At 29.3% G+C, this 25,706-nt stretch overlaps 2 protein-coding genes and 2 long non-coding RNA genes across 4 annotated transcripts; 1 reads left to right on the forward strand and 3 right to left on the reverse strand.

Annotated features, from left to right (window-relative positions):
* Positions 1–6,225: 6,225 nt before the first annotated feature.
* LOC149512197 (uncharacterized) lies at positions 6,226–7,606 on the reverse strand. The gene is made up of 3 exons (XR_016332723.1): positions 6,796–7,606; positions 6,619–6,704; positions 6,226–6,467 (listed from the first exon to the last, which is right to left on the reverse strand). It is a non-coding gene; the product is annotated as an uncharacterized LOC149512197 (long non-coding RNA).
* Positions 7,607–8,642: 1,036 nt separating this feature from the next.
* Positions 8,643–11,074, reverse strand: LOC111313553 (GDSL esterase/lipase At4g10955-like). The gene is made up of 2 exons (XM_022914233.2): positions 10,563–11,074; positions 8,643–9,937 (listed from the first exon to the last, which is right to left on the reverse strand). The coding sequence occupies exons 1-2, from the start codon at positions 10,739–10,741 to the stop codon at positions 8,914–8,916; spliced, it is 1,203 nt and encodes a 400-aa protein (XP_022769968.2). The 5' UTR covers positions 10,742–11,074; the 3' UTR covers positions 8,643–8,913.
* A 465-nt stretch (positions 11,075–11,539) lies between these two features.
* On the forward strand, positions 11,540–13,351 carry LOC111313152 (uncharacterized). Its single transcript, XR_016332676.1, has 3 exons — positions 11,540–11,848; positions 12,257–12,839; positions 12,957–13,351. It is a non-coding gene; the product is annotated as an uncharacterized LOC111313152 (long non-coding RNA).
* Positions 13,352–14,578: 1,227 nt separating this feature from the next.
* Positions 14,579–17,525, reverse strand: LOC111313555 (cytochrome b561 domain-containing protein At4g18260-like). Its single transcript, XM_022914234.2, has 4 exons — positions 16,811–17,525; positions 16,502–16,663; positions 15,676–15,824; positions 14,579–15,357 (listed from the first exon to the last, which is right to left on the reverse strand). The coding sequence occupies exons 1-4, from the start codon at positions 16,949–16,951 to the stop codon at positions 15,051–15,053; spliced, it is 759 nt and encodes a 252-aa protein (XP_022769969.1). The 5' UTR covers positions 16,952–17,525; the 3' UTR covers positions 14,579–15,050.
* Between the last annotated feature and the right edge of the window lie 8,181 nt (positions 17,526–25,706).

Here is a 25,706-nt window from a genome sequence, read left to right on the forward strand (position 1 = left end):
TAATTTTAATTTCTACCTTAAACCACTAGTAAACAAACATTTGCACATTTTCTCTCTTCATACGTTGAAAAGTAGAGACAGAAAGAAAGAAACAAATAGGTTGGTGGGTGGGCAAGGATTATATTCCTAATAACAAATTTCATTATAACATCATTATCACCATGTCTTAATTTATTTCATGAATTTTCACTTGTTCTGTTCCTTATTAACTATTCCTTATTTTCATATACATCTATTTCAATTTAAACTTGGTATATATGCTGTAGCGGAGGTCTTGGAACATCCGCTATGGCAAAGAAACCTCAGAGGCTACTCCGATGAATTAAAGCAAGTTGGAAATTAGCCTTGAAATTATGGGAAAGAAACCATTTAGACAAGTGCAAGTGAAAATATCTAAGACTACAACTTGTGAAAAGAAGCAGCTGGTCAACAATTTGATAAAGGTGGAGCGGCCCAAGGTGTACATCACTGACTGCTCCAGCTTCAAAAGCCTTGTTCAAGACCTAACTGGCAATGGAAGCAATCCAGTTTCACAATTATTATCTTTACCTTCTTCTTCTTCTTCTTCTTTACCCCAAATCCTTCAGAAAGTAGTGCCTGTTGAAGATGATCATGGAAACCCTGAAAGTAGCATGGAATCATCCTTTGATGCATCACTTGAGTCATTCCAGGTCTGCAACCATTTAGCCTTGTGTAGTACTGCAGAAAAGATAAATCAAGCCTATGATCCTTTGCCTTTCGATGACACCAATTCATCAGAATATAATTTCATGGATAATCAACAGGAGGATTCATTGGTATATGGGAATCTTCAGTCATTGCTACTTGATAACATCGATAAGCACCACCCTTGTTTCAATTTCTATTCTCAAATTCAGCAGGAGGTCAGCATTTATGACTATGAACTATCAGGACTAATATCAAAGCCTCTGCTCCATTAAATTCCTATGCTTTTTTGTTGTACCTTATTGTAATTAAACTACAGATATATATATATATATGAATAGAATGTTAGAATAGTGTATTTATTTATTTATTTATTTATTTATTTATTTATTCCATTTCTATGTGTATTCCTTGCATAGAGAATTGGTTTTTCACTTTTCATTTGTATTTGTGCTCGTTTGAAGATACAGTTGAATGGGTAAAAAAAAGCTTGAATATATGAATTTTTTTTTTTGAGCATTTTTGTTTGAAAATTTGATTATTGTTCAAATTTATCACGCAACCTCCACGAACTACTGTTGCAATTGATAATTTGCAAGAAAACTTTTGGTATTTAAAATTGCCATGAATTAAATTTTAATCATCAAAATTAAAAATTCAATATTTTATATTGACAAAAAAATATGAGTACAATCCGAAATTCCAAAACTAAAAGCTTTGTTTAAAGGAATGTTTGTGAAAGATAAGAGTGGAGTAAAATTTTGATTTATAGAGAAGAGATGATATAGTGAAAAGTTTATGAGCGATAGGCCGCAATTGGAAATTATTACTGTATATAATACTTAATTAATAGTTTTAAAAGGTATTCAAATAGAAATTATTAAGAAGATGCATGTGAAAATCACCAAGTTAGAACATTATAACCTGCAACTCCAAACCTCTCAATCAGAGAATTTAAGAAGGCATCTTCCAAAAACGGATGTGAAGGATTTTGTTATATAATATTGCTATATCATTTTGCAAGTTTATCCTGTTTAAGAATTTTTTATAATATATACTTGCATAAATTGGTGATGAAATTTAAAATTTTCAAAAGTTTCGTATATATGTTTTTTTTTTAACATATGGTATTGAGTTATAGAATAAAATTATTACTAGTTATCTCTAGGGGTGTAAATGATACATTAGTACTCGCAAGCTACTCAGGTTCGATTCGAAAAAACCTCGAATTCGGTTCGATTATTATCGAGTCGAGCTCGAGCTCAAGTAGCTCGACTTATCGATCGAGTCGAATTCGAGTATTCTTATATCCGGCTTGAGTAGCTCGCGAGCTTAATCGAGCTTTTATATTTACATATATTTTTATTATTTTAATTAATAAAATATTTCGAGTTCGAGCATAAATAATCGAACTTTTATCGAGTATATGAATTGAGCTTATATTTACATATTAATCGAGTTTAATCGAGCAAGCTCGAATAGCTCGAATTCGATCACGAATTGAGCTCAAACTTGAAAAATAAAACTTGATCGAGTTCGAGTTGAGTATTGAGCCCCGAGTTATAAGTCGAGTTTGAATTCGAGCTTTTCACTATATCGATTCAACTTGACTCGGTTCGATTACACCCCTAATTATCTCTTCGAATTGAAATTGTAAATCGGTAATGACTCCTTTGACAATAGCTTATAACATACATACATATACATATATATATATATATATTGTTGTTGGAGGTTGAGTCGGTGAATTTGTTAGATTTATCATAAAAAAAAGTTAAAAGATGCTTCAACATTTAAGTTAGTCAAATGTAAAAAAGAGTATAAAGGAGGTAAACTAAGAGAGATTAGAAGGGAATAGATAAAATGAAAAGAATGGTCAAAGTAGTTGTATGTCTTGTTTAATCATCTCTTTTATATTTCATAAACGATGATATAATTAGTTGAATGTGTGATTATTTATTATTTTAAAATCATGTTTAAGTGTTAATGACCCAGCAGCGAAGATGCCAGTGACGTGGCATTATGATGTAGCAATATTAATTAATAAAAAATTAAAACCAATATACTTGTCTTAATTATACAAATGTCATCTTTGAGACTTATCTTAATTATACTAGAATACAAATGCCATTCTGGAACTAGCTAGACAAAATCTGTTAATCCACTTTATATTGATCAGTTCAAAACTCTTCAATGTGATACACATTTACTATATAGTAAATCATAGAATAATCTCCATGATGCATAGCTTACGTCTTATATAAATATATAAAAGCTAAAACTTTTGGTAAAAAAAAAAAAAATCTAATGTGAATGGTTTTATAATATCGAGGAAAACTTTTATCTATTGTTTTGTGTTTTGCATTAATTATATTTATTCATATTTATTTCTCTTTAAATTGAAATGATTTGATTTGATTTTATAAAAATTTTAAAGTATTTTAATGTATTAATTATATTTATTTTCTTTTAAATTTTCAATTGACATACCTTTTATATAAGATAAAATATCCTAAATTATAAATCGAAGCTAAATTAATAATACATTGTAATCAAAGAATTTCTTAATGATTCAAAGAATTAATAAACACTATAATTATGATCATTAAATATTTTTTATGATTCAAAAAACTTCTATTGAAATAAATATTATAAAAAAATTAATAACCACTATAATTACAGTCAAGTTGACTCCTTAATCAATTATTTGATACATTCATATGATTAAATATTATATACAATTGAGTAATAGATGTTATTCATATATAAATATATAAAAATAATATAATAATTTTATATATTTATATAAGATTAATGATACATTATAATGTTAGATTTTTATTTTTATTATAAAATCAATCATAAATTATAATGTTAGAGTTTATACATACCAGTTGTGATCAATAAACCATACATTGCATATATGTTAATTGCTCAAACTAATTCAATTAATAATATGGATCATAATTAAATCAATGATAAAATATAATCAAATATAGAAGTCAATAAATATATCTAATTAATTCTTCATAATTAATATTTCAATCATGATCAACCGGTCAAAATAAATCTTTCTTAATTTGACAAAATTAAATCAATTAATATGATAGCTAAATTCAATTTTTACTTAATTTTACAAATGATTCAAATAATTAATAAATACTATAATTATAGTCATAAAAAATTTTGTTTAATGATTTAAGAATTTCTAAAGAAATTTGACATGCGTACAAGATAATTGTCACATGTCCTGCATTTAATAAATATACATTCTTAATTTAACAAATAAATTTTTTAAAAAATTAATTACAATTATTCACTTCTAAATGACTAATATTCTAGCTTTCAATAAATAAATTACTATTAAATACATTAAATCCTATCAATCAAATTAAATTAAATTAAATTAATTAGACAAGAAAAAGTTTTCTTTTATGCTATAAGTTTTTAATTGGTTACAATTTCGACAACTTAAAGTACACCATATATATATTTATGATAATATTTAAATTTTTTTTGGAAGAACTCCCACAATGAAGGCTAGCATTTATTTGCTTTTCTTGGTATAGAAACAATTAAATTAATTAAAATTTGATTTTTCACCTAAAATCATAGGGATTTTCCCTTTGCCATAGATAGTTTACATTGCCTATAACTACCATCCTATGAAGGTGAATGTAGATATGGGTTTTAAACTTTACTAACTTTTCATTTTTTATTTTTTATGCGATAATCAATAGGTCTTAAAACAATTTTCTTTTATGTTCTTTTTTTAACATAATTTAATCTTCGTGCGATATTAATTTATCGATATGTAGTATATTTTATGGTATACTTCATTGATTTTATATAGTTTATGTTTTATTGATTTTTTTATTATTAGTTTTTACATTATTTTGATTTATCAAACTATTAGATTATTTATATTACTTTGGATACTATACAATTTTTTTGTAGGTCCATTAGCATATCTTACTTTTTCATTAACTTATTTTAGTACTTAGTAAGTTTGTTTTTGTTAATAATATCTCTATATGAGTGGTATGGTAAATGATTTTATTTTTTGAACTTTATTATCTCCTTTTCTTAATAGTTTTTTTTAATGAATAAATGTTTATAAATAATATCTATGATCTCTCATATATAAAAAAAAAAGTTTTATTTTGGAAAAGAATAATACTTTAAAAAAGTGTGCTTCTTTTTTTAAGTGGGTAATTTTTTTTTTCAAATTGAAAATATATACACTTGCATAATTAATTTTATTTTTTTATTTTTTTTTGTAATTTATTTAATTAAATCAAATAGCATTATTATAGATGAAATACTATTTCAATGTGGAATACTTTTTACATAAAGTTTTTCTTTAATTCAATAAGATTACATTTTAATTCATAAATTTCTCTATTAAAAAAATTGCATAGTCTGTATCTAATCTCTTTTTTTTTATTTTTTATTTGTCATTTCTTTAAGTATGCATTGTTTATATATAAATATTTTTAACCTATTCCAACGTAACCAAAAAGAAAAGAAGAAAGGGAATATTTTTTATTTATTTTTTATTAATTATTGTATTTATTACTATACTTAAAACATTATGTGATAGTCTTTTATTATCTAAATTGGCATTATTCATTTGTATTCAAAACTAAAACCAACTATTCATGATATAAAAGAGGTATTAAAAACCAAAACCAACTATTCATGATATAAACTATCTTTAATATTATTTTTGTAACATACAAATCTGCATTTACAATGAAAATTTTGCTGTTTTGAAAAAGAAAATAATTTTATATTAATGATGGCAATTAAAGTTTTATTATCTTTTATATGAATTTTAACTAAGAATAATTTAAGTTAAAGTAATAAAAAATAATTTTTTATTCAAATTAGTTTAAAAATAAAGGTTGACCATTAACAAAATTAGAACTAATTATATACCAAAAATATTCAAATTGAAATAAACATAAATAATACAAAATTAATGAAGCAATCTTGAGTTAATCAAAAAGGTTTTTTTTTTATATATATTCACTTTCTTTTCTTTAATAATATTGCTCATTGAATATTTTAAAGGTTTTATTTTCTTAGATGCCATGTTAAAAAATGCATATGTAAAATTTATATTTTTTATTAAGAATATTATTTATGTGTATAATTATATATAAAAAAACATTAATCCGTACATCACACGGATCATAAACTAATTTGTATAATATTAATATACTAAATTTTTCAATGAATAAATTATATTTGATAATATACGTGCGTGTGTATATATATATACTTTTACCAAACAAAGTAATTCACAACCCCAAAAGTTTGATGCATATAGGCACATAGCTATATAATAATATATCGTAAAACCCACCAGATATCTATGCTATTAATTGCACTTCTTCAGAGATTCATTAATTATTTTATTATTATTAATTGCTTAATTAATACTTATCTTATGCACTTTGATACCTGAAAAGAGAGCTTAATAAAATTGACTAGCATATTCTCCATCCCTTGGATGCAAACTACAAACGTTGGCATATATTGCTAAAAGGATATCATGCATTCTCAGGTTGATGATTGAAGGAAATCTTACATGATAAGGGTTTGGTATGGACTCCTATTACAAAACCTAATTTAGAAAAAAACATCATTTTCAGCATCTTTTCTTCATGTCCTGCGACTTGGTTCTTGTCCCTAATCCGTACACACCTATCCATTTCATGGGAAACTTCATATTTATAGCTCTCATTCAGATCCTTCATTTGATCATATAACGAACGAACCCAAGTAAGATTTTCCTGAAACAATAATGGGAAAGAAGGTAAATCGCCTGGCATCAACAAAAACGTCTAAGAACGAGAAGCAGATTCACAGTCTGATAAAAGTTTTGAGGCCTAAGGTTTACATTACAGACAGCTCAAGCTTCAAGCAGCTTGTTCAAGAACTAACCGGCTGTCGGAGCGAAACTACTGCTAAACCTGAAGAAATTGAGAAGGCCGTCCCCGTCATAGAAATTGAAGACCAAAGAGAAATACCTGCCACCACAACATTATCTATGGATTCATCATTCTATTCATTCGATTCATGTGACCAAGCATTTCAGTTGACAGAAATAAATCAACTAACCGGCCTGATACAGACCGCTGATGATGACATCTCAATGTTTGATCATGTGTCTTTGTCGACGAACCAACAGCCGGATTGGTTAGCATACCAGAATCTGGAGTCATGGCTTCTGGATGCTGAGCCATATTACACTCAGCATGAACAAGAGGTCAGCCTATTTGACCATGAGTTATCTGGGCTAATATGAAGTGCTTGTTCCATTACAAGTAGTACTGCTGCAACCAATTGCATAACACACCAAAAGCCTGACTTCATAAACCATTGCAGAAATGCAAAATAAATTGTAAAACATGTATAAGTAATTAACCTTTCTTGTATAGAAAGTTCAAATGTTATTTATTCCTCAAACGTGCTTAATGCTACTTTTTGCCAATAATTAACCAAGCTAAACCTAAATTAAAAAATAAACTTTAATACGAATATATGCCATGAGTTTAATTTATTGTCAACTTGATTAATCCATTTTTAGTCCAACAGAAATATGGAACTTGGGCCATTCTTGGAAGTTGGAAGCCCCTTCGCGTGCACGTTTCTCGTCAACATTCTTTGGCATTTTCACAAAAAGTTTCCTTTTAAAATGTCACTAATCACTAGAGGAAGAAAATGAGAATATAAGCTTCACAATTGCTAGGTTTATCACGACTAGCTTTCACGATTCTTTGTTCATATTATACGTACGTCCAGATAAAATTCTCACTGTTTACCTCTATTTTAGATAGATATTATAGGTACTTTCTAATTGATAAAAAAATGGTTTCATTTAAGTAAATAATCTGAATACGAACATTATATAAGGGGAGTATGACTATAGATAAACATCCTTAAAATTGAATCCTATTCATGTCAACCCCACAAATCCCTAACCCACTAAAATCCAAATTTAAGAATTATAAGTATTATAATTTCTTCTCAAATATTGCAGGATAGTTGTCTTAGAGGAAATTATATAGAAGAATTTAGAGAAATCATTTTAAGCATTCAATCTAAAATCAATTGATGATAAGTGGAGAAATCTAACTTAAATATAAAACTCCAAATAACACAAGACTTAACAAATATAAAATAACACCACTTAACAAATCCTGTGTTGACAAAAATAAAAAAGTTTGTCACGTAACAAACTTATAAAGATATCAGATAGAAACAACAAAATAACCCATAACTTTGGTACCATATTACAATTAAAGGAATTTCTATGTTCTCAACTATGTAAAAGTATATAAAAAGAATGTTCTATATATATAATTCTAACTAATTTAGAAAATAATTAATTAAAATAAATAAATCATAATTATATCATATTCATATCGTATTACACAATTATTATATTAACAAGATACATGTAGATAAAATTGCTAAATGGTTAATTCTCCTCACTATATAGCATTCAAAATAAAACTTTTTGCAACGATATTACAGATGGCCTAAATGATCTAATAAATCCTTATGCAGCATTAGTATCCAAAATAAAAGATTTTTAATAGATAAGCCTAAATTGGCATAAGTAGCAAAAAAATTAAATTAAATGAGATAATAAATCTTTGGCCTGGACAAATGGTGAAAATGTCAGCTTGCCAAAGATATTTCTGGGTGTATGGGTGAAAGCTATGCCAAAAGAAATAACCAACAAATAAAGAATCTTAGAAACAAAAAAAAAAAAAGAAAAGAAAAAAACCGCAATAACAGCCTAGCCATCCTAGTATACTTTTCACCTCGACCTGTGCTCGCGAATCTCCACACACTTAAAGCCAGAATTATCTTTCCTGCAAAAATTGTTTCCATAAGAATACAGTTTAAAGAGCGAAGTGCGTAGACCAACTTTCTTCCCAAATTACATAACTTTTAAGTACTTTGCAAAGAGAGGGAAGTAAGAATTTTGTTCATGGTTATGCTTGAATCGGTTGATATTTAGCCATGGAAAACTGCCTAACAGCATAATAAAACACATGCTCTTTTTGTATATTTCCAGGAAAGGTGGTATACATTTGCTGATTTTGGTAAACTAGGATGAGAAAGCAGAAAAAGTCATTTTAATTATTGAAACAGCACACATATTACAAAGACACGGAAGACTCTGATTCTGAAACCGAGTTATTCAGTGAAAGCAATGGCCTTTTGTTATCTTGGCATTCCCTGCGCTTGTTTTGGAGCTGGGAGGCTGTACAAGGACTTCAATTGTCTGCTTATCAACTTGCTCTTATTTAGAGCAAGCTGGAGATCCAAGTCATCAGACCACCACTGCTCCAATCCATGAGCCTCAAGGAACTTTTGTTTCCCCTTCGACATCACAAACAGCTTTGCAGCAACTTGCCCATTTGTAGGACCAACATTCTCCTTGTCAGCATCTTTTTCTTCTGTTCCATCAGGGTCAGTGTAGTGGCAACAGATATAATCACTATTATTCAAATATAAGTGAGGCACCCATTTTTTCAATCCCACAGAAGTTTTCTGCCCATATATATGGGTTAACCAATTCTTTAGGCCTAAAGAGTTATCCTTGATCCCCTCATAGCCACTGGACTGAGATTCACTACTTGAAGGAAGCATCAACTTAAGTCTCTTCCAAGCTAACCCTGCTTTTTCTCCAATATTTCTTAAGCTCATAGCCAGTGAAATAGAAGGTGGGTTAAACAAATGAGCATCCACATATATTCCTTCTTTAGCCAATGCTTTTCCCACTTGTAAAGCAAAGCCAGCTCCCAAGGAATGACCTGCAATACATACATTGCTGCCTCCATACCTTTCAGCGACTGATTTTAATGCCTCCAATGCTCCTTTAAATCTTACAGAACCCTTCAAGCTTTCCCAAGCTAGAAAGCGGAGGTCATCCTGAATATCCCTTCTGATAGTTGGACCTTTGAGTAATGTTCCTCGAAGTGCTAAAACAGCCTTTGGTGCTCCACAAGGTCTAATGAGCACAAAGTCAGCCAGGGCTGCTGACTGATCCCATTCTAATACTGCTCCAAATATAGATCCATCCCTTTCATCAATCAAAGTTTGGGCTAGCTTGTACTTGAAGGTCATCCACCACTTTGGAGCAAGAGCATTTTCCTCTGTTCTGTTCTCTTGTCTGTCCAATTCAAGCAGATAAACTGCTTGTATGAAGCACGCAATTACAGTTCTCTTATAGTTTGCATCTTTCCTGTATTTGTGAATCATTCTATTAGCATGCATTATTGGCAGAGTTACTCATCCCATTCTAAATCTCACGGCTTCATTCAAAGACAGACAGCTAGGATTATTTGTCGTGGATTTGGAACATAAAATTCCTAGACCTCTAGCCTAATAATCAACTAGGTCTCAAATTTCTAGTAACCCTGTTCCTAACTTTCAGATGTTAATAAAACATCGAAAACCCTGACACAAAATTTTCCATCAAAATCCGATGCAATGTTTTTGAGATCATTCTTCCCCAATCACTCAGATTACTACCTTCTAATGCAAGTACTAACAGACTTTCTCTGCTCATAAAACCGTACCATTGAAATCTTCTACTGTCAAACATGGTTCTACCACATAGGCTAAGATATTCATGGAATCATTAAAACTGAGGAACCTAAATGACAAAAACAGTGAGACAAGAACATAAATTTGGAGCAAAAAAAGGAAATCGGTATCTTAAATTAAACATTTAAACTTCTTTTTATCAACCAAAATTGTATATATATATATATATATATATTAGCAGAAAATAATTTAATAAATCCAAAAAAGAAGCCATGCTTGCAAATTAAGGAAAAGGTTGAAATTAGGAAACATTTACTTACCAACTAGAATTGATGAGGTCTCTCCAGTTAGGTTTAGCCACATTGCGAGGTCCAGACACGTGAAATGCATATGGATGTGCTTCTACTTTTTCTTTTTCTTCTTCTTCTTCCACCACCACCATTGCTCCTTCCTCCTGCTCCTCCTCCTTTGTTATCTCCTCTGCTCGACTCTTTGCCATCCCTAACAACAATCCAATTCAATACAAATTAATCTACGTCTTCTTCTTCTCTCCCTCTTCTTATTAATCAGTTTAATTTCTTTGTTTGCAATTGCATGCCTGGGAACAAGAAAGAGAAAGCTTTGACGACAGGGTTTTCCTTTTTAAAAAATGTATATTTAAAAGTAATTTGAAACGCCTGGATTTGCAGAGCTATCCATAACGGTCATATTTCTTTCATGGTGTCGGTTTCGAATTGAAATGACCGTACTGACCTTCTATCGTCGACGAAAAGGTAACCCATTGACGTTATTGTTTTTACCGAATGGGACATGCAAATATGTTGTCTTTGAATGTTTAGAAGCACTGAGGTCATTTTAGACTTTTTGGAAAAATATTTTTTGGATACTGGACTACAGTTGTATAATATTAGGGAATTAATTAAAGCGTTAACAGAGGTTCATAAGTAGATATAGTAAATTGGATAACCAAACTGATCAAGAACTGGTCTAAACACTCAATTGAACTTGATTTAGATCAGATCGGTTTATATGTTGAATCAATTTTGAATTATTTTATTATAAAAAAATCAATTTATATCAATATAAAATTAAAAAATTTTTTTTTTTTTTAGTTAATGATTTCAATAGATGAAAAAATGAAAGAACATTATTATTCTTTTTATTGTAACTATAATTGTCAGGACTCTCGAAAGGATCTGAATGCAATGTCAAATGGGATTCGAACATGTGCTGGCGTTGGGCCGCATAGAATAGCCAGACTTGATGGCCTCTCATATAACGTGCGGGGGAGCTCATTTCCGCAACAGAAAATTGAAAACACTGGCAACTGAAACAATAGATAGGCTAGCAAACTAAAATGAAAGCTGCTTCAAAGCTCTCGTCAGTATTTCTCCACAAAACCATCAAATAAATTTGGTCATGGCTTTATATTTCATGGCTGCTTCTCTTAACCCAAAACCCTGCTCTAATATTCCTCCTCCATTGCTTTGCCCAAAGCACAACCACCCTTTCAAGCTCATCTCTTCTTCTTCTTGTAAAACATTTGCTCAGTCAGAAGGAAAAGAAGGGGGAGTCAAAGAGGATGACCCTCCTACTTCTTTCACTGGTACGTTACCTCTTTCATTTCATTAGCTTAGTTCATAAGTTCGTTTTAACGGCAAAGAACATTATATATTCCTTTGTGGGGTTTGATTTTGCATTTGTACTTGAGAAGGATTATGTATGCTTATGAGAGTGTCAGCATATAACAATTTGTCTCTACCTTTTGGTTTAATAGAATTTACTTATTATGCGATTGAGAAACCATGATTTATTATGTTGGGTTAACGTTGAGTTGATTTCTTGAAGTTAAAAGATTTTAGAATTTAGAACTCCATCCAACTTGGGTCTCTCTTGCCTATGAATATGAAGGTTCCTTCCATATTTTTCCCTAACTGTAAAAATATACACCCTTTTCTCCCGTATCAAAGCGGACTTGGTATGCTGATTTTATTTTAATAATTGCATGTTACAGATTCTATTAGCTCCCAGACAGAGGAATCACTACAGTAGATGTTTCTTTTGTAGCTGAGTAAGATCTTTTGTAAGGATCTTTGTTAGTTGCTTCTTGTTTTTGCGTGAAGTTGGGAAATTTTCTCATAATTGAGATTCCTGTTTTATGAAGATAGGTTTCTGTATTGTGGTAAAGAACTCCTCAATTGATGAATAGGTTTCTTGTTTTGTGTTTGAATTCCTGAATAGAAAATACAAGATCATGAAGGTAGCACCACGAACATGAATAACTTTCTGTTGCTCTCCGTACCTCACACTTTCAGGCAATGTGTCATGGCACCAGCTCAAAGACAAGAAAGACTTTTTCTTGTTCAACTTAGAACATTGAATCTAGAGTATTTTGCTTCCTTTGAAATGATCATAAGCTACATTGAATTTCTTATCAGAGTGTTTAATTACATGAGATGTTGGTGAAATTTTTTGGCATCTTTTAGACTGCTGATTTCCTATATACTCTTGACATTTTTGTTAAGGGTCTTTGTCTTCTACACGCACACAACTGGATCTTTTGGAACAACTAAGTTATACTAGCTCTGCTGTCGATGGTATGTGAATCTTATCCCTAGATAAATGCCAATGGTTATACATTTCTTTCTCAGAAAAAGGACTAGATGGAGGAACAATACAATTTGCAAAATTAAGTGAATGTTTATTTCTTTTAGAACCAGGGTATGAGAATGATGGCAGCTTTAGGAAACTCACTATTCGTAAGAAGCTTGTGCGGTTGGTTGGGGATAGAGACGATGATTTCATTTTTCCATTGGGTAAAAATTTGAAGAAGGTTAGTCCAAAGTTTTTAACCATCTCACAGAAAAGAAATATCAGGAGACAAACATACTTGGATGAAGTTTCTCGGAGGAATGATTCAGTTTTCTTTGCAACAGTTGGAGCATTTATAATTGTTCCACCATTTATAATATTAGGGATTGCTATATTAACAGGTTATGTGCTGCCCTTTCCATGATGTGGGTTACACCAATCTGAATATAGTGCTTCTAGTTACTTGGTGCCTTTTCTTTTCTTTTTTATCCAATCAATCTTTTAGTTATCCTGCAAATTTTTAATTTGCTATGCAAGTTCATTAACTTGATGACCGTAATTAATTTTGCGCGTGGTTGTTTTCAATCAATCCTTGCGTAAGAAGGATAATTTACTGTGAAAGGTGAAACTGCAGGCATATCATGATATCTAACACCAACAATTTCATTTTGGTTGGATAAATGTAATGCCGTTTTGTTTGATCAGGGACTAAATCTGCTGATATTAAATATGCTTTATTTTCATCATACACTTCTTTCTTTAATTCAGCCGATTGCATGCCTATGTTGCCTCCATTTACCATATTTTAAAGCCCCGTTGGCAAAATATATCTCCTTATTTGATGGATAAAACTTGTACATATTTTGAACCCGAAACTTAACACAGTTGATTCATGCAATTGTCTTAAAATCCAGCAAGTTTTGGGTTCAAATTTATATTTGCAATCCTTTTTCTTGTCATGGACTACCCCTCTTTTGTACAAAAAAAACTTGTACATATTTTCAGAACTTTTTTTTTTTTGAATTCTTTCTCCATTGTCCTTTTTTTCCAGCTAATTACCTGTTGGAAATTTATAGTACGAACCAATTGCTCTCATTAATTACTTTTCTAACTGCATTAGTTGTCGGTCAATGAATATGATGCTAAATGCTGTGCCTGTTGTTGGAATTTTCCGTAACTTGACGGTTTTATAATTGTCTCTCAAGTTTAGAGCCCTAGAGCTGATGTTCTGTATTCTTCTGCTCAAGTTGCTAACAGTTTCTTATTGTTTGGAAAATTCAAATCCTTGCCTTTTCTTGCCTTTCACCAGTTCCAGGCCATTGCCTTTAGTAATGTCTGTGTTCAGGGTAAAAAAGATACTTTTTTAATCTTTTTATCATTAAGAGTTGAGTAATGTCTCTAAAATTCAGAGTTTCTCTCCCTGGCCTTTCATGGAATCTCAATGCTACATATTCCTAAATTTATTTATTTTTTTTTATATTTGAGATTGTTAAAATTTAAACTTTGATAACTGGAATAAAGAGTTCAGAATCTAAACAACAGTCCAATTTGACCAAATGTCCCATGAAACTCTAGTCCCTTGTACAACCAATCGAACCTCCTTACCGATGATGGCTATAGGACTTCATCATGGTCAGATCACATTGAAAATCTAGCTTAACTTTGCCTAGTGTTAATTTCCTGTTATAGATTTATAAAAAAAAAAGTTGGAAACAGGAAAAAGAGGGAGCTAGTGGGAAGCAAAAAGAATGAGAAAGAATGAACAGCAGCACACCCTCAATTCAGCCAACCAATTAGAAGATTCTGTATACAAAGTTTATTGCGGTCTAATGACCAATCCTTCTAAAGAAGAAAATCCAAAAAACAAAAGAAAAGAGAGAAGGATGAAAAGAATTACTCAAATTTTACTAAGGATTAATGTTAAAAATGATTCTAGAATTTAGTGTCATATTTAATATGATATTTGAACTTTAAAAATGTCTAATATAATATATTAACTCTGAATCTATTAATTAACGTAATATTAAAAAAATTATTTTTTCATAACGTGTCAACATTTGAAGTTAATCACGTTATGAGTGAGTATCACGTTAATTAATAGATTCATAATATCACATTAGAGATTTTTAAAGTTCAGATATCATGTTGAATATTTCACTATAATTCATAGATCATTTTTAATATTAACCCTAATTTAGTCACTGATAGCATGTTTTTCAACAATTCTCACTAGTTTCATTTTGCGTCTCTGTGTGTGAAATATCTTGTTCTGTAGGTCTGACTGGTTCATGTCCCAAAATCACTCCTTGCTTTTGTATATACAACCATTTGTCTTGAAACAGGTAAATGAAAACAATCAAAGAGATCTCAGCAGTCAAAACTATGGTCCAAAGCTTTATGCTTCTTGATGTCTTTTCATGAAATGCTTCCAATCCAGTGTAAATGCTGATTACACTTAAAACAGACACTGCAGTTCCTAGTAACCAGTGTGCAAAAAACCATGCACTTCTTCCCTTGGATCCCCTATAGAGAAGGTCTTATGCTTAATATATGCTCAACATATGCTAAAATTTGAGGAAATGGCATTCATAGCATTACAATTAATCCAAGGATGAAACGGGAAAAACAAGAGACGAAGATAAAAAATGTCGAAAAAAGCCAAGAAACTGAACCAGTATTTCTCAGATGAGTTACATTCTAGGTGTTTGGAAATGACTAGATTCATTGGAACCAGTGGAAAATGTTTGATTGTGCACCGGTGTGCTAGTGCAGAATGCATGGGCATGTATGCTGTAGTTGTCAAATTAAGAGAATGAGTGAGGGAGATAGATGATGGTTTACCTCCATGGATGTAAAACCCCGGTCAAGGCTTGCAACCATATGATACCATATAAAGCCACCCCTAGCCTTTGATGATGATTGTTGAAGGAGTTATTGAAGTTTTTTACAGACATTACTGCTCCTGCTGTTGCAAGTAGTACAGAAAGTATCTGCTGAACAAAATTAACTGTTCAATAGATGAAAGATACTTTAACAATCATGTACCATAGTAAATATCGGAACTAATTACTATCCTGATAGAACCATTAGTTTAATGTGCCTTCACGTCCCACACAACAATATTTACAACAGCATCAGATTGAAGATCTATGGATTGCTAATCGACTTTTATTCATAAAATCATTGTCCTTTTCTTGCCTCTCAAGCATTCATGATAATCTCCTTTGATCAAGTTAAAGGCAAATAAAATTTGCTTGGAGTTAGTTATTAAGAACCTGTGGGCTATATATATGTAAAATATTGCCAAACCGGGAAAATTTTTTTTTTTTTTGTACAAAGGAGGTGGCATTTTAGGAATAAGGATGTAGGTATGGGATTTGAATCCTAGATCTGTTAGATACAACCTCTTAAAAGTGCCAACCTAAATTCTCGATCCGAAAACATCCTAGTTTCTCATTCATTATCATTAAGAAAGCTAACGTTAGGTGTCAACCTTCGTTAAAAAAAACTTTGAAGCTATCATTTTCCAACTCTATAGAGATACCATTAATTATTCAAGTGAAAGAAGCAGAAATTATAACCTATGTAGAAAGGCTCTTATAGTTAATCCGGATATATTGGTGGGAAAGACGAATTGATATAACGGTAACAGTAAAGATGAACTTGCCTGTGAAACTGCATGAACATAGAAAAGAATTTTAATTCTTCTTCCACGTTCTTCTTTATTTGACATTCTGATAGCAAGTATCCCAACGGGCATCAGAAACCCCATTGATACCCAAAAGAGGAATCCATGTAGTGTAATCTCAAACATCAGTTTGTGACTCACCTAAAAAAAACAAAAACCAGAAAATGAAATTGAATTATATTCTCAAGCTTCACAATTTTTTATTAAAAAAAAAAAGATGTAATCTTAAAACAATGTATTAAACTGCATCAATTGTAAGCAGCTAAGTTAAAGACATGAATCCAGTACCTTGTGAATGTTGTCTTTATCGTTTGTATGGCTGCCAACGGATTTCACATGTTCTTGAGATGAGATGGCAAATGGTAGCACAAGTATGATAAGACCTACACACATGGTGAAAGAAACCAGTTTCCCGGCCAGAGATTGCATTGTTCTTCTAATAGTGAAAGATAAAGAAAACACAACCGGAACTGAAAAACTGGGAAATCCTCTTTGATGCTCTTGAAGCTCTGAATTTGAAGTTGGTGAGTGGACTATAACTTATAAGGTGTAGTGGTAGTAGCAGTAGTAGTAGTAGTAGTGCAGTACCATAGCAATGACAGTGTAGAACTATGGTGAAAAGTGTTGTCAATGTTGTTATAATAAGATGACAGGCTCAGCTGCAGCAGTTCCTGCAGGAACCGGCATACTCAATAATGTGGACTCCCTCACTCCTTTCTTTTCCACATACATAAGCACCCACTTTAATGAATGTCTTCTTTGAAATGAATAAGAGATTATGTATTCTTTTTCGGAATAAATTTCATAAAGCTGATGTTTAGCTTTCACAATATTCCTTTTTAGTTTAAAACATACCAGAGTCGGATGTTTGAAATACAATTCGTTTGTGTGTACTGCATGCAGGTGGATGGTTTGGGGCATGAGTTTGGTCCATGCCAAAAAGATAGTGGGGAATGGAAATAGATTGCAACTTCAACCATGTGGGGTTCAGTTCTAGACTAGCTTTTTGGCCTGTTGCAGAAGGTGGAATTTCAGGGCACAAAGGGAGGTCAGATTTCAACAGTGGGACAGAAGAAATTCAAAAGAGAGTATAAAGTAGACATTAGCGGACTACTCTATCAAATGTTATAAAAATGTAACCCACGTGATGATGATGATATAATTAATGAAAATAAATATTTAATTATCTGATTATTATTATCTAAAAAATTATATTCAAGTCAAATTACTTTAATGATGGTGGAGATAAACTTTTAATTTAATTTCAACTTGATATAACAACCATTTTGTCAATTCTCTTAGAAAAATTTCATTATCATTATTACAAATTCGATCAACTTGTTAGAAGATTACAATATTTACATCATGAAATAAGGAAAACTGGTTTTGTTTTCATGAATGCTTACAAAGTCCAAAGGCAAAAAATAAAGAATGGATCATAAAAAAAATATAACGAAACAAGTGGACCAAGACAAGACAACTTCGCTTATACAACTTTTTATACAACTTTTTGGTTGTGGGAAATCTTTGACGTAATTAACTGTGCAAAGGGAGCAGCTCTTCATGTTTTTTTTTCACATTTTTTCAAATTTTTTTAAAGTAAAATTATTAGTTACCTTTTTCTTCATTCTTCTTTCACTTTCAAAATTTTCCTGATTTATATATCTAAAAATTTTAAAAATTTTAAAAGATATTTTTTAATCATAAATATAATTTTTTATTTATCAAATATAAAAATAGAATAAATTATATACCTTATATGATATATATATATATTCGATAAATTATATAACTTATCGAAAATATATATTTTAAAATTGAGATGAGAAAGATGATTAAATAATTTTATTTGAAAAAATTAAATGTGAAGAAAAAAATTGGTGTATTTAGAATCTTCCTGTGCAAAATCTGCCTCTGAATTATGGAGCTTGTGGTCTTGTTCATCTCAGTAACTGCTGCACTCAATTCCTTCACCCCCCATCATAATTGCTTGGACCTATATTGTTGGTCATCTACTTATACGATAAGAGTCTCACTGCTGACTTAATCTTCCCAGTCGGCAGATAAAATTGAAAATGGTATTGGAGACGAGATTAATAATTATTGTTAGGTGAAATTAAAATTAGTTATAAAATATATATTTGAATGTAAAAATAATAGTAATAGTGAGGTGAATTATAATAAAAAATAATTATCATAGATATTATATTAAAAACTATATATAAGAAAATTTTAAATTATTTAATATTTATAAAATTTATTCAAAATATTTATTAATGTATGAAATAATAAAAAAATTTTTGCTAAGTCTATTCTATTATATTATATAAATAAGCTTATTTTACAATTTTTTTTTTAAAAAAAAAAACCTACAAGGACATTTTTTATATTATAGTAAAACTTAAAAGATTAAAAAAAAAATTCACTGACCGATTATCAACCGGATAAAAATGACTAAGTTGATGACGAACCATTTTCAGATTGCACCTCTATTTCATTTGGAATCAAAAGTGACAAATGGCTTAGATTTTGATTACATCTGCACTGCAACCGGAGATGCAGTGTAATAGTTGCAGTGCAGATGTAATGGTGCCTTAGCTTATACAATTTTTCTGGTTGTGGGAAATCTTAGATGTTACTGTGCAAAATCGAAATCTTCATATGGATTGCGGAGATTTTGGTCTTGTTCATTTCAGCAACAACTGCACTCAATTCCTTCAGGCCCCCTCATAATTACTTGGACCTCTATTGTTGGTTATCTACTTATAAGAAAAAAAGTCTCATTGCTGTTTTAATCTTCCCAGTGGGCAGATAGGATTGAAGATTCTCACATTTATAGATTAATTAGTAATTTTTTTAATAAAAAGGGATAATTTTTGTTTCAACCATTCCCAGTTTCTTCTCTTGCAATTAAGGTCTTCCTTTTTTTTTTTTCAAATAGAAATTGTGATACCAATTATAAATCACACATTCTGATGTGGTGAAAGCCACCTAATTCGGCTCCCAAATGAACTATGAGTCAGCCAATAACAAATAAAAAAAAATGGCCTCTCATTTTTCTACAGTTTAATTACACTACTTGCCCATATACATCGTTATTTCATCAATTTTCCCCTCCTTTCAAGTTTCATGGTTCCATTCCATTTTAAACTTTTTATAGGGAGCATCTATGACTCAATCCTAGGATCCCTATCTCAATTCCAAAATATCCTTACTTTAAGCAATAATTGATAAAATAAATAAAATTCTTTTATTAAATCAATTTTGTGGAATTTTCTATCACAATGAATATAAAAGCTAAAATTAAAAAAATCAAATCCATAAATTAAAAAACTTTGCTAGATATATAAATAAAGTATACAAAATTTGAAACAATTTGAACGTGTTTTGATACTTCTTAAATATGCATTTTTATTGAAAGTTCTTATTAAATTTTCATCTTTCAATAAACATCAATCGAATTTCGTGTGTGATGTTATTTTTAATTAATTTTTTTTACATAGTATTAATATTTTTATTAAATTTTGTTAATTTATCGATTTTAATTTTTAAATTTAATTCTTATTCAAGCTATTTTTGGCTTTAAACTTTACAAATTTAACCTAAACAACCTTATCTAAATTCTCTTCAAAATATTAATGATGTGGAACTATTAAGTTCATGATGAAAGAGAAGAATTATTATTAACTTATTATTAATTTTGTTTCGGTTGATTAATCATAGTAACAATGACTTTCAGTGCGATTATTATCAATTGAAATCGATTATTAGTAGTTGCATGGCTTGATTGACGGGAGAATCATTTCAAACTCATTTGGATTAACATTCTATTCTACTAATGTGTCTAATTAGTTTGGACTGACACATGATCCAATTATGACTATTTTTCTAACATTTGTTGGCATCTCACATGTGACTCAACAGCATTGTCTGTCCAACCCATAGTCATGAACTTGAAAGAAAATCATAATGCATTTGAACTTAATTAAAAATTATATATATATATATCAAAATGATTTCTTAAATTTTTTTCCCTTTGACAAATTGTGTTTGAAGCATAATCAAGTGCATATGTGGTTTGGGGTTTTTCATTTGATTGGAACTTTCTAACTGCTTCCATTTTTATAACAAGGAATTTCTTGATTTGATCCATGAAACATCATAATTTATAAGTAATTAAAGCAAATTAGTACTATGCCGACAATTAAGTTAGATAGACTGTCTTTCAATAGTGAGTAGGATTAAATCCTTCTGGGCAGATTCTTTTTTTTTTTAAATTTTAAACTTCAATTTTAATTTGAAATTATAAAAATGACTTTAAATTTGATTTTCTATTAAGTTAAAAAAAATTCATAACTATAATTTGACAGATTTGAAATCTGAAATATTATTTGAATTTAAAATAATCTGAACTTAAAAAAATTTGAAATTGCATGTTTTGAATTGACCCTGACCCATTGCTACCTTAATGAAACTCTTTTTCATTCTTTTGCTTCTTTCACTATATACATAGTAATTTCATCAAAATTCAAAATTTATTTGAAAAGTAAAAAGGAGATTATAAGAATGAATTGGTGGGAGTTGGACTCTCCACGCCTTTGCCAAAATCTAACCAAAGTGGGCTGTTCTTGAGATGTGGCTTTTGAGACAGAGAAGCGAAACCCAAGAGTTTAGCATCCATCCATGTCCTAATTCTCTTCTGGAAAGAAAAATAAATGGGCTCTAAAGCACCGAAGGGAAAGCTCACGATCCGAAGTTGCACGTGGACGTGTAATTTTAAATATGAGAATATGTTATAAAAATGATAATAAAAATAAAAATAATATGATTTAAAATAATGATATGATATTATGGATTTAGCCTTTTCAGATTTGAATTATCAATTTGTGCTTAGTAAGAGGCCATTTGGATTCAATTGCAACTTCAGGGGTGTGATTGAGATCCCAAACTGGACTCAGATCATATTTAACGCACCAATATAACGCTACGGGGTATTTTGCAACTTCACGACAACCCCGTTTTCCCACTGGTTATCAGTTATCACCCCTTCGGTGGAAATTCTCTTTCCCACCGCAACTCTTCTTTTACATATCATCCCAGCTCTTTCATTTTTTCTTTCTTTTTTCACCTTGAAATTATGATGCATGGACAATTATATCCCTACATTTATATATTGGTTTAGCATTTTATTATTTGTTTAGTTTTCCTACTTCGTTATTTTATTTTTCTTTATTTTTAATTAAAATTTATCCAGATTAATTTATTATAATTATTTAACATATTTTTATATACTTATTTAACAAATTAATTAATGAATAAATAGTTGAAAATAATAAAAGCATAAATAAATAATCAATTTTATAGTTAAATAAATCATTATTGAATGAAAAATAGATAACTAGATAAATAATAAAGTAAATAAATATTAGTTGTTTTTATTTTAAGATGTATAAATATATTAATATTTTTTATAAAATATTATTTTGTTAAATTTAATTTTTAACAAAATTATGATTCGACAAAAAATAATTTTATTAACTTTTAATTATTTTTTAAATTTATAAATATCAAGTATAATATAAAATTTATTATATATATTTTTAATCTAATGTCCTTAATAATTAGTTTCTAGTTTTACTATAATTAATCTCAATACCACCATTACTTTTACATTCAATTATATATCTTACCACTAATTTTAATTTCACTGATATTGTCATAACAGTTTTAGGATCGCTAGACACATTAGAAAATAAATGAAATCGTCATCAATTTTTTTTTACTAAATGTGATTTGTCACCGATTAAAACTTACATTCTTAATAAAATTTTAAAATTAATTAAAATTTATTAAAAATATAGCTTTTTGGTTTGCAAAACAATTTGGATTCGATAATCAATTACGCGTGAAAAATGATTAATTTCTCCATAGCGCTTGTTAAAAGTAATATTAATTAATTATATGTTATCTTTTAATTTTGACAAAAAGACCTTAATTTTGGTATTTAAAAAATAATTCCCTTGACTACTTTTATTAATTTATTTTTATTTTCACTTTTGTTATTTCACCCTTTTTCTTTTTTGTTATTTTATTTTTTAAAAAGATTAATCCATTTTATTTGAGAAAAATAAATTATAACTTTATTATAAAAATTTTTTAAAATATTCCAATACGTTAATAACATTAAAATGATTTTTCTTACCAAAGGATTTTTTAGAAATCACTATTCAAATTTTCATAAAATTCCATCATCAGAGGCTCGTATATATTTTTTCAAAAGTAAACGATATGCAAGCTATGCAAATGATTAAATATTAGTGCGCATGTTTTATTTATCTATTTTTTAAAAAATTTGTTTATTGATTTTTTATTATATATTTTAGAAAAAAAAATTTAAAAGAAAATTTTTTTTATTGTATTGACAATTTTTTACAAAAACTTCAATACAGTTATAGTATTTAAAAAAAAAAAAAACTTTCTCACTTATAGATTTTTTAGGTATCATTACTCAAATTGTCTTTGAATCTCATCATCGAAAAATTTTTATTTTTTATTTTTTATTTTAGAATTTTTTACAATTATTTTTTTATTATTTACTGTAAAGATTTAAAGTTTAAGCATGTATAAATAAACAAATAAATAACTTAACAAAAATATATTTAAAAAATTAAATAAAAAAGTAAGAAAATACCTATAAAAGATTGATCAAAGCTTAGTCAACGATTCAGTAATGGTCTGGTTTAGTTCAATCGTTCAACCCGGTTTAGTTGTTGAGAAGAATTCGGCTCATTCAGGAGCTTGGGACAGTTCGGTCGGTGGTTCATAAGTAGTTCATTTGAACTGGTCTAGGCCTGAGAGTTGAGAAAAGGATCGGGTCAGGCGCACGGACCCCGAATTGAATTAATAGGTCACAAACGGATCCTTGGGGTTCTATACGATGTCGTTTTTTATTTTATTTTTTATGCTATAATAGACAACAAAATTTTTTAAAATTTCTTTTTTTTTTCTTAAAAAAAAAAACAAAACTCTCTAAAATCTTTAAAGATAGCTGGCCACCTTTTTCAAAAATCAATTGGTGGCCATTGTGCCGACAACCACTGTCCTCATAATTGGTCACCACCTCTGGTGGCTAAAAATCACTCGAAAGACACTAAAATGCTCTTCCAACCTTTTTTGTCCCTGATATGGTTTTTTTTCCACTTGAAAACTACACTGGTTTTTCTAAATTAACCTTCAAAGTTTCAGCAAAATTTTTTTTTTGTTTTTTTATTTGTTTTTATGTGTTGTCGTTGGATCCCTATTCCGAGGGCTATATTTAAGGATGGCAACAAGTTGAGTAAGGTGAGATTTTGCTTATTTCGAACTTAATCTGATTTTATACCCATAATACCCAAATTCAATTATTGTTTTTATTTTTTAATACCTGAACATGACTCGATATGATATTATATAAAATCATACCTGACTCAATTTGAAATTAATAAAATATTATTTTTAAAATATAAAAATATTAATTTTTAATGTAAATATAAAATTAAATAAATATATAAATATAAAATTAAATAAATAATTAAAAAATAATTTATATATATATTGAGTCGGGTTGGGTTGGAACTCGTTGAGGACAAGTTTGACTGCCATCCCTAATTGTGTTGTTTTTTGCTTTGATATTAGTTGTGTGTTTGATTTTTTTGGTTTTTTAAGAGGTTAAAAAAAAATTTGGTTTTCTTCTGTTCTAGTTAGGAGTTTTTTTTTTTTTTTTTTTTTAAGTTTTGATAATTAGGATTTCATTGGTGAAGGGGAAGTTGTGATGGAGTTTTGGTGGTTGTCAATAGGGAGGGTTTTAAGTGGTGGTGTCAGTAGTTGTTTTGGTTGGTGATGGTCACAGTATGAGGAGTTTTTTTTTTTTTTTTTGTTGAAGATAATGGTTGATCTTTTTGATTGTTGGCTAAGGTTCGGTTGCCAGATGGTGAAGGCAGAGGAGTTCAACTGCCAAGGTAGTTATAATGTTGGAAGTGTTTTTTTTCTTGATTGGAAAAATGTTTGTTGGGATTTTTTTGACAGTGTTATTGATTCAAAAAATTGGCCTTATCTTGTTTGTTAAGCCATAAAGGCTCATTTTATAGATCCAAAATGGGATTTTGAATCCCTTATTTTATGGGGCAGTGGGGTTTTTCATAGTGTTGCCAGCAACCATAAAACTGGTTGAATTTTCCACTACAAATGTGGCTTGGCCTCAATAAGGGCTGCTTAACAAGGCTAAAAGAAGATTGGGCACCAGAAGAGGTTCGTAGGTGTGTATGGGTAGAAGCCTAGGTGGTGTCGTATAAGGCATTAGGCTATAGTTTTTTTTTATTATATATATTTTAGGATTAAATTTTAATTGAAAATAAAAAGTTTTGAATAAAATTATGATTAATCCGAATACAATTATGTTTTTATAGATATAATAATCAATTACACCGTTACAATAATTAATCTCACATTTGTTGTTTTTTTTAATCTCACTGTCCATTAAAATAAACATATATTTTCTTGACATACAATTTTTTATATGTATAGATAATTAGATTAATATAATTTTATTTAATTCACATTTTATTTAAAATCGATAAATATAAAAATTATTGTTAGTTATTATATAAGTAACAATTTGATTTCACATCTATGTAGTATATGTTATTATTTATTGAGTTTGGTGTCACAAATTAAATGATATTAACTTAATTACTGAATTTACATAAAATTCAAATAATAATAAATATAAAATTAAATAAATATATATGTCATTTATAATTTTTTTATAAAATACTTTTTTAAAAGGAACCAATTATTAAAAACGTTACCACAATCTTTATCACCTTTGCCGATTTAAAACTTAATTCCTTTTCAAAATGTCCAAGTAATAAGTGACCAAATTCTAATTATTTTTAATGCATGTGTGATATGATTTAAATTCATTCCCATATTTTTCTAAATAATAATGTAATATAATTTACATGCATATGACACGTTCATTTAAAGATAGTACTACATAATAGTAGAGTTAATTAGCGTTTAACATTTGAATTATAATGATATTATTAATTTGGCCCAAAAAATTGTAATTAAACACTTTAATTATGTTTTAATATATCATTTTGCAGGGTTAGGCAAACGAGTAACGTGCTAAAATATCCGAACC

This window comes from Durio zibethinus, chromosome 23 (genome assembly GCF_047325235.1).
Source record: "Durio zibethinus cultivar Kanyao isolate XHJ-2024 chromosome 23, ASM4732523v1, whole genome shotgun sequence".
In the NCBI taxonomy this organism is placed as follows: Eukaryota; Viridiplantae; Streptophyta; class Magnoliopsida; order Malvales; family Malvaceae; genus Durio; species Durio zibethinus.

Bases quoted from the DNA above. Each gene is read 5' to 3' on its own strand.
- LOC111313555 (XM_022914234.2), bottom strand. From the start codon at position 16,951: ATGCAATCTCTGGCCGGGAAACTGGTTTCTTTCACCATGTGTGTAGGT. The intron at 16,664-16,810 runs GTACTGGATTCA...TGTTTTTTTTAG, and splicing joins ATAAAGACAACATTCACAAG to GTGAGTCACAAACTGATGTT. The intron at 15,825-16,501 runs GCAAGTTCATCT...TTTGTTCAGCAG, and splicing joins ATGTTCATGCAGTTTCACAG to ATACTTTCTGTACTACTTGC.
- LOC111313553 (XM_022914233.2), bottom strand. From the start codon at position 10,741: ATGGCAAAGAGTCGAGCAGAGGAGATAACAAAGGAGGAGGAGCAGGAG. The intron at 9,938-10,562 runs GTAAGTAAATGT...TCACAAATACAG, and splicing joins GACCTCATCAATTCTAGTTG to GAAAGATGCAAACTATAAGA.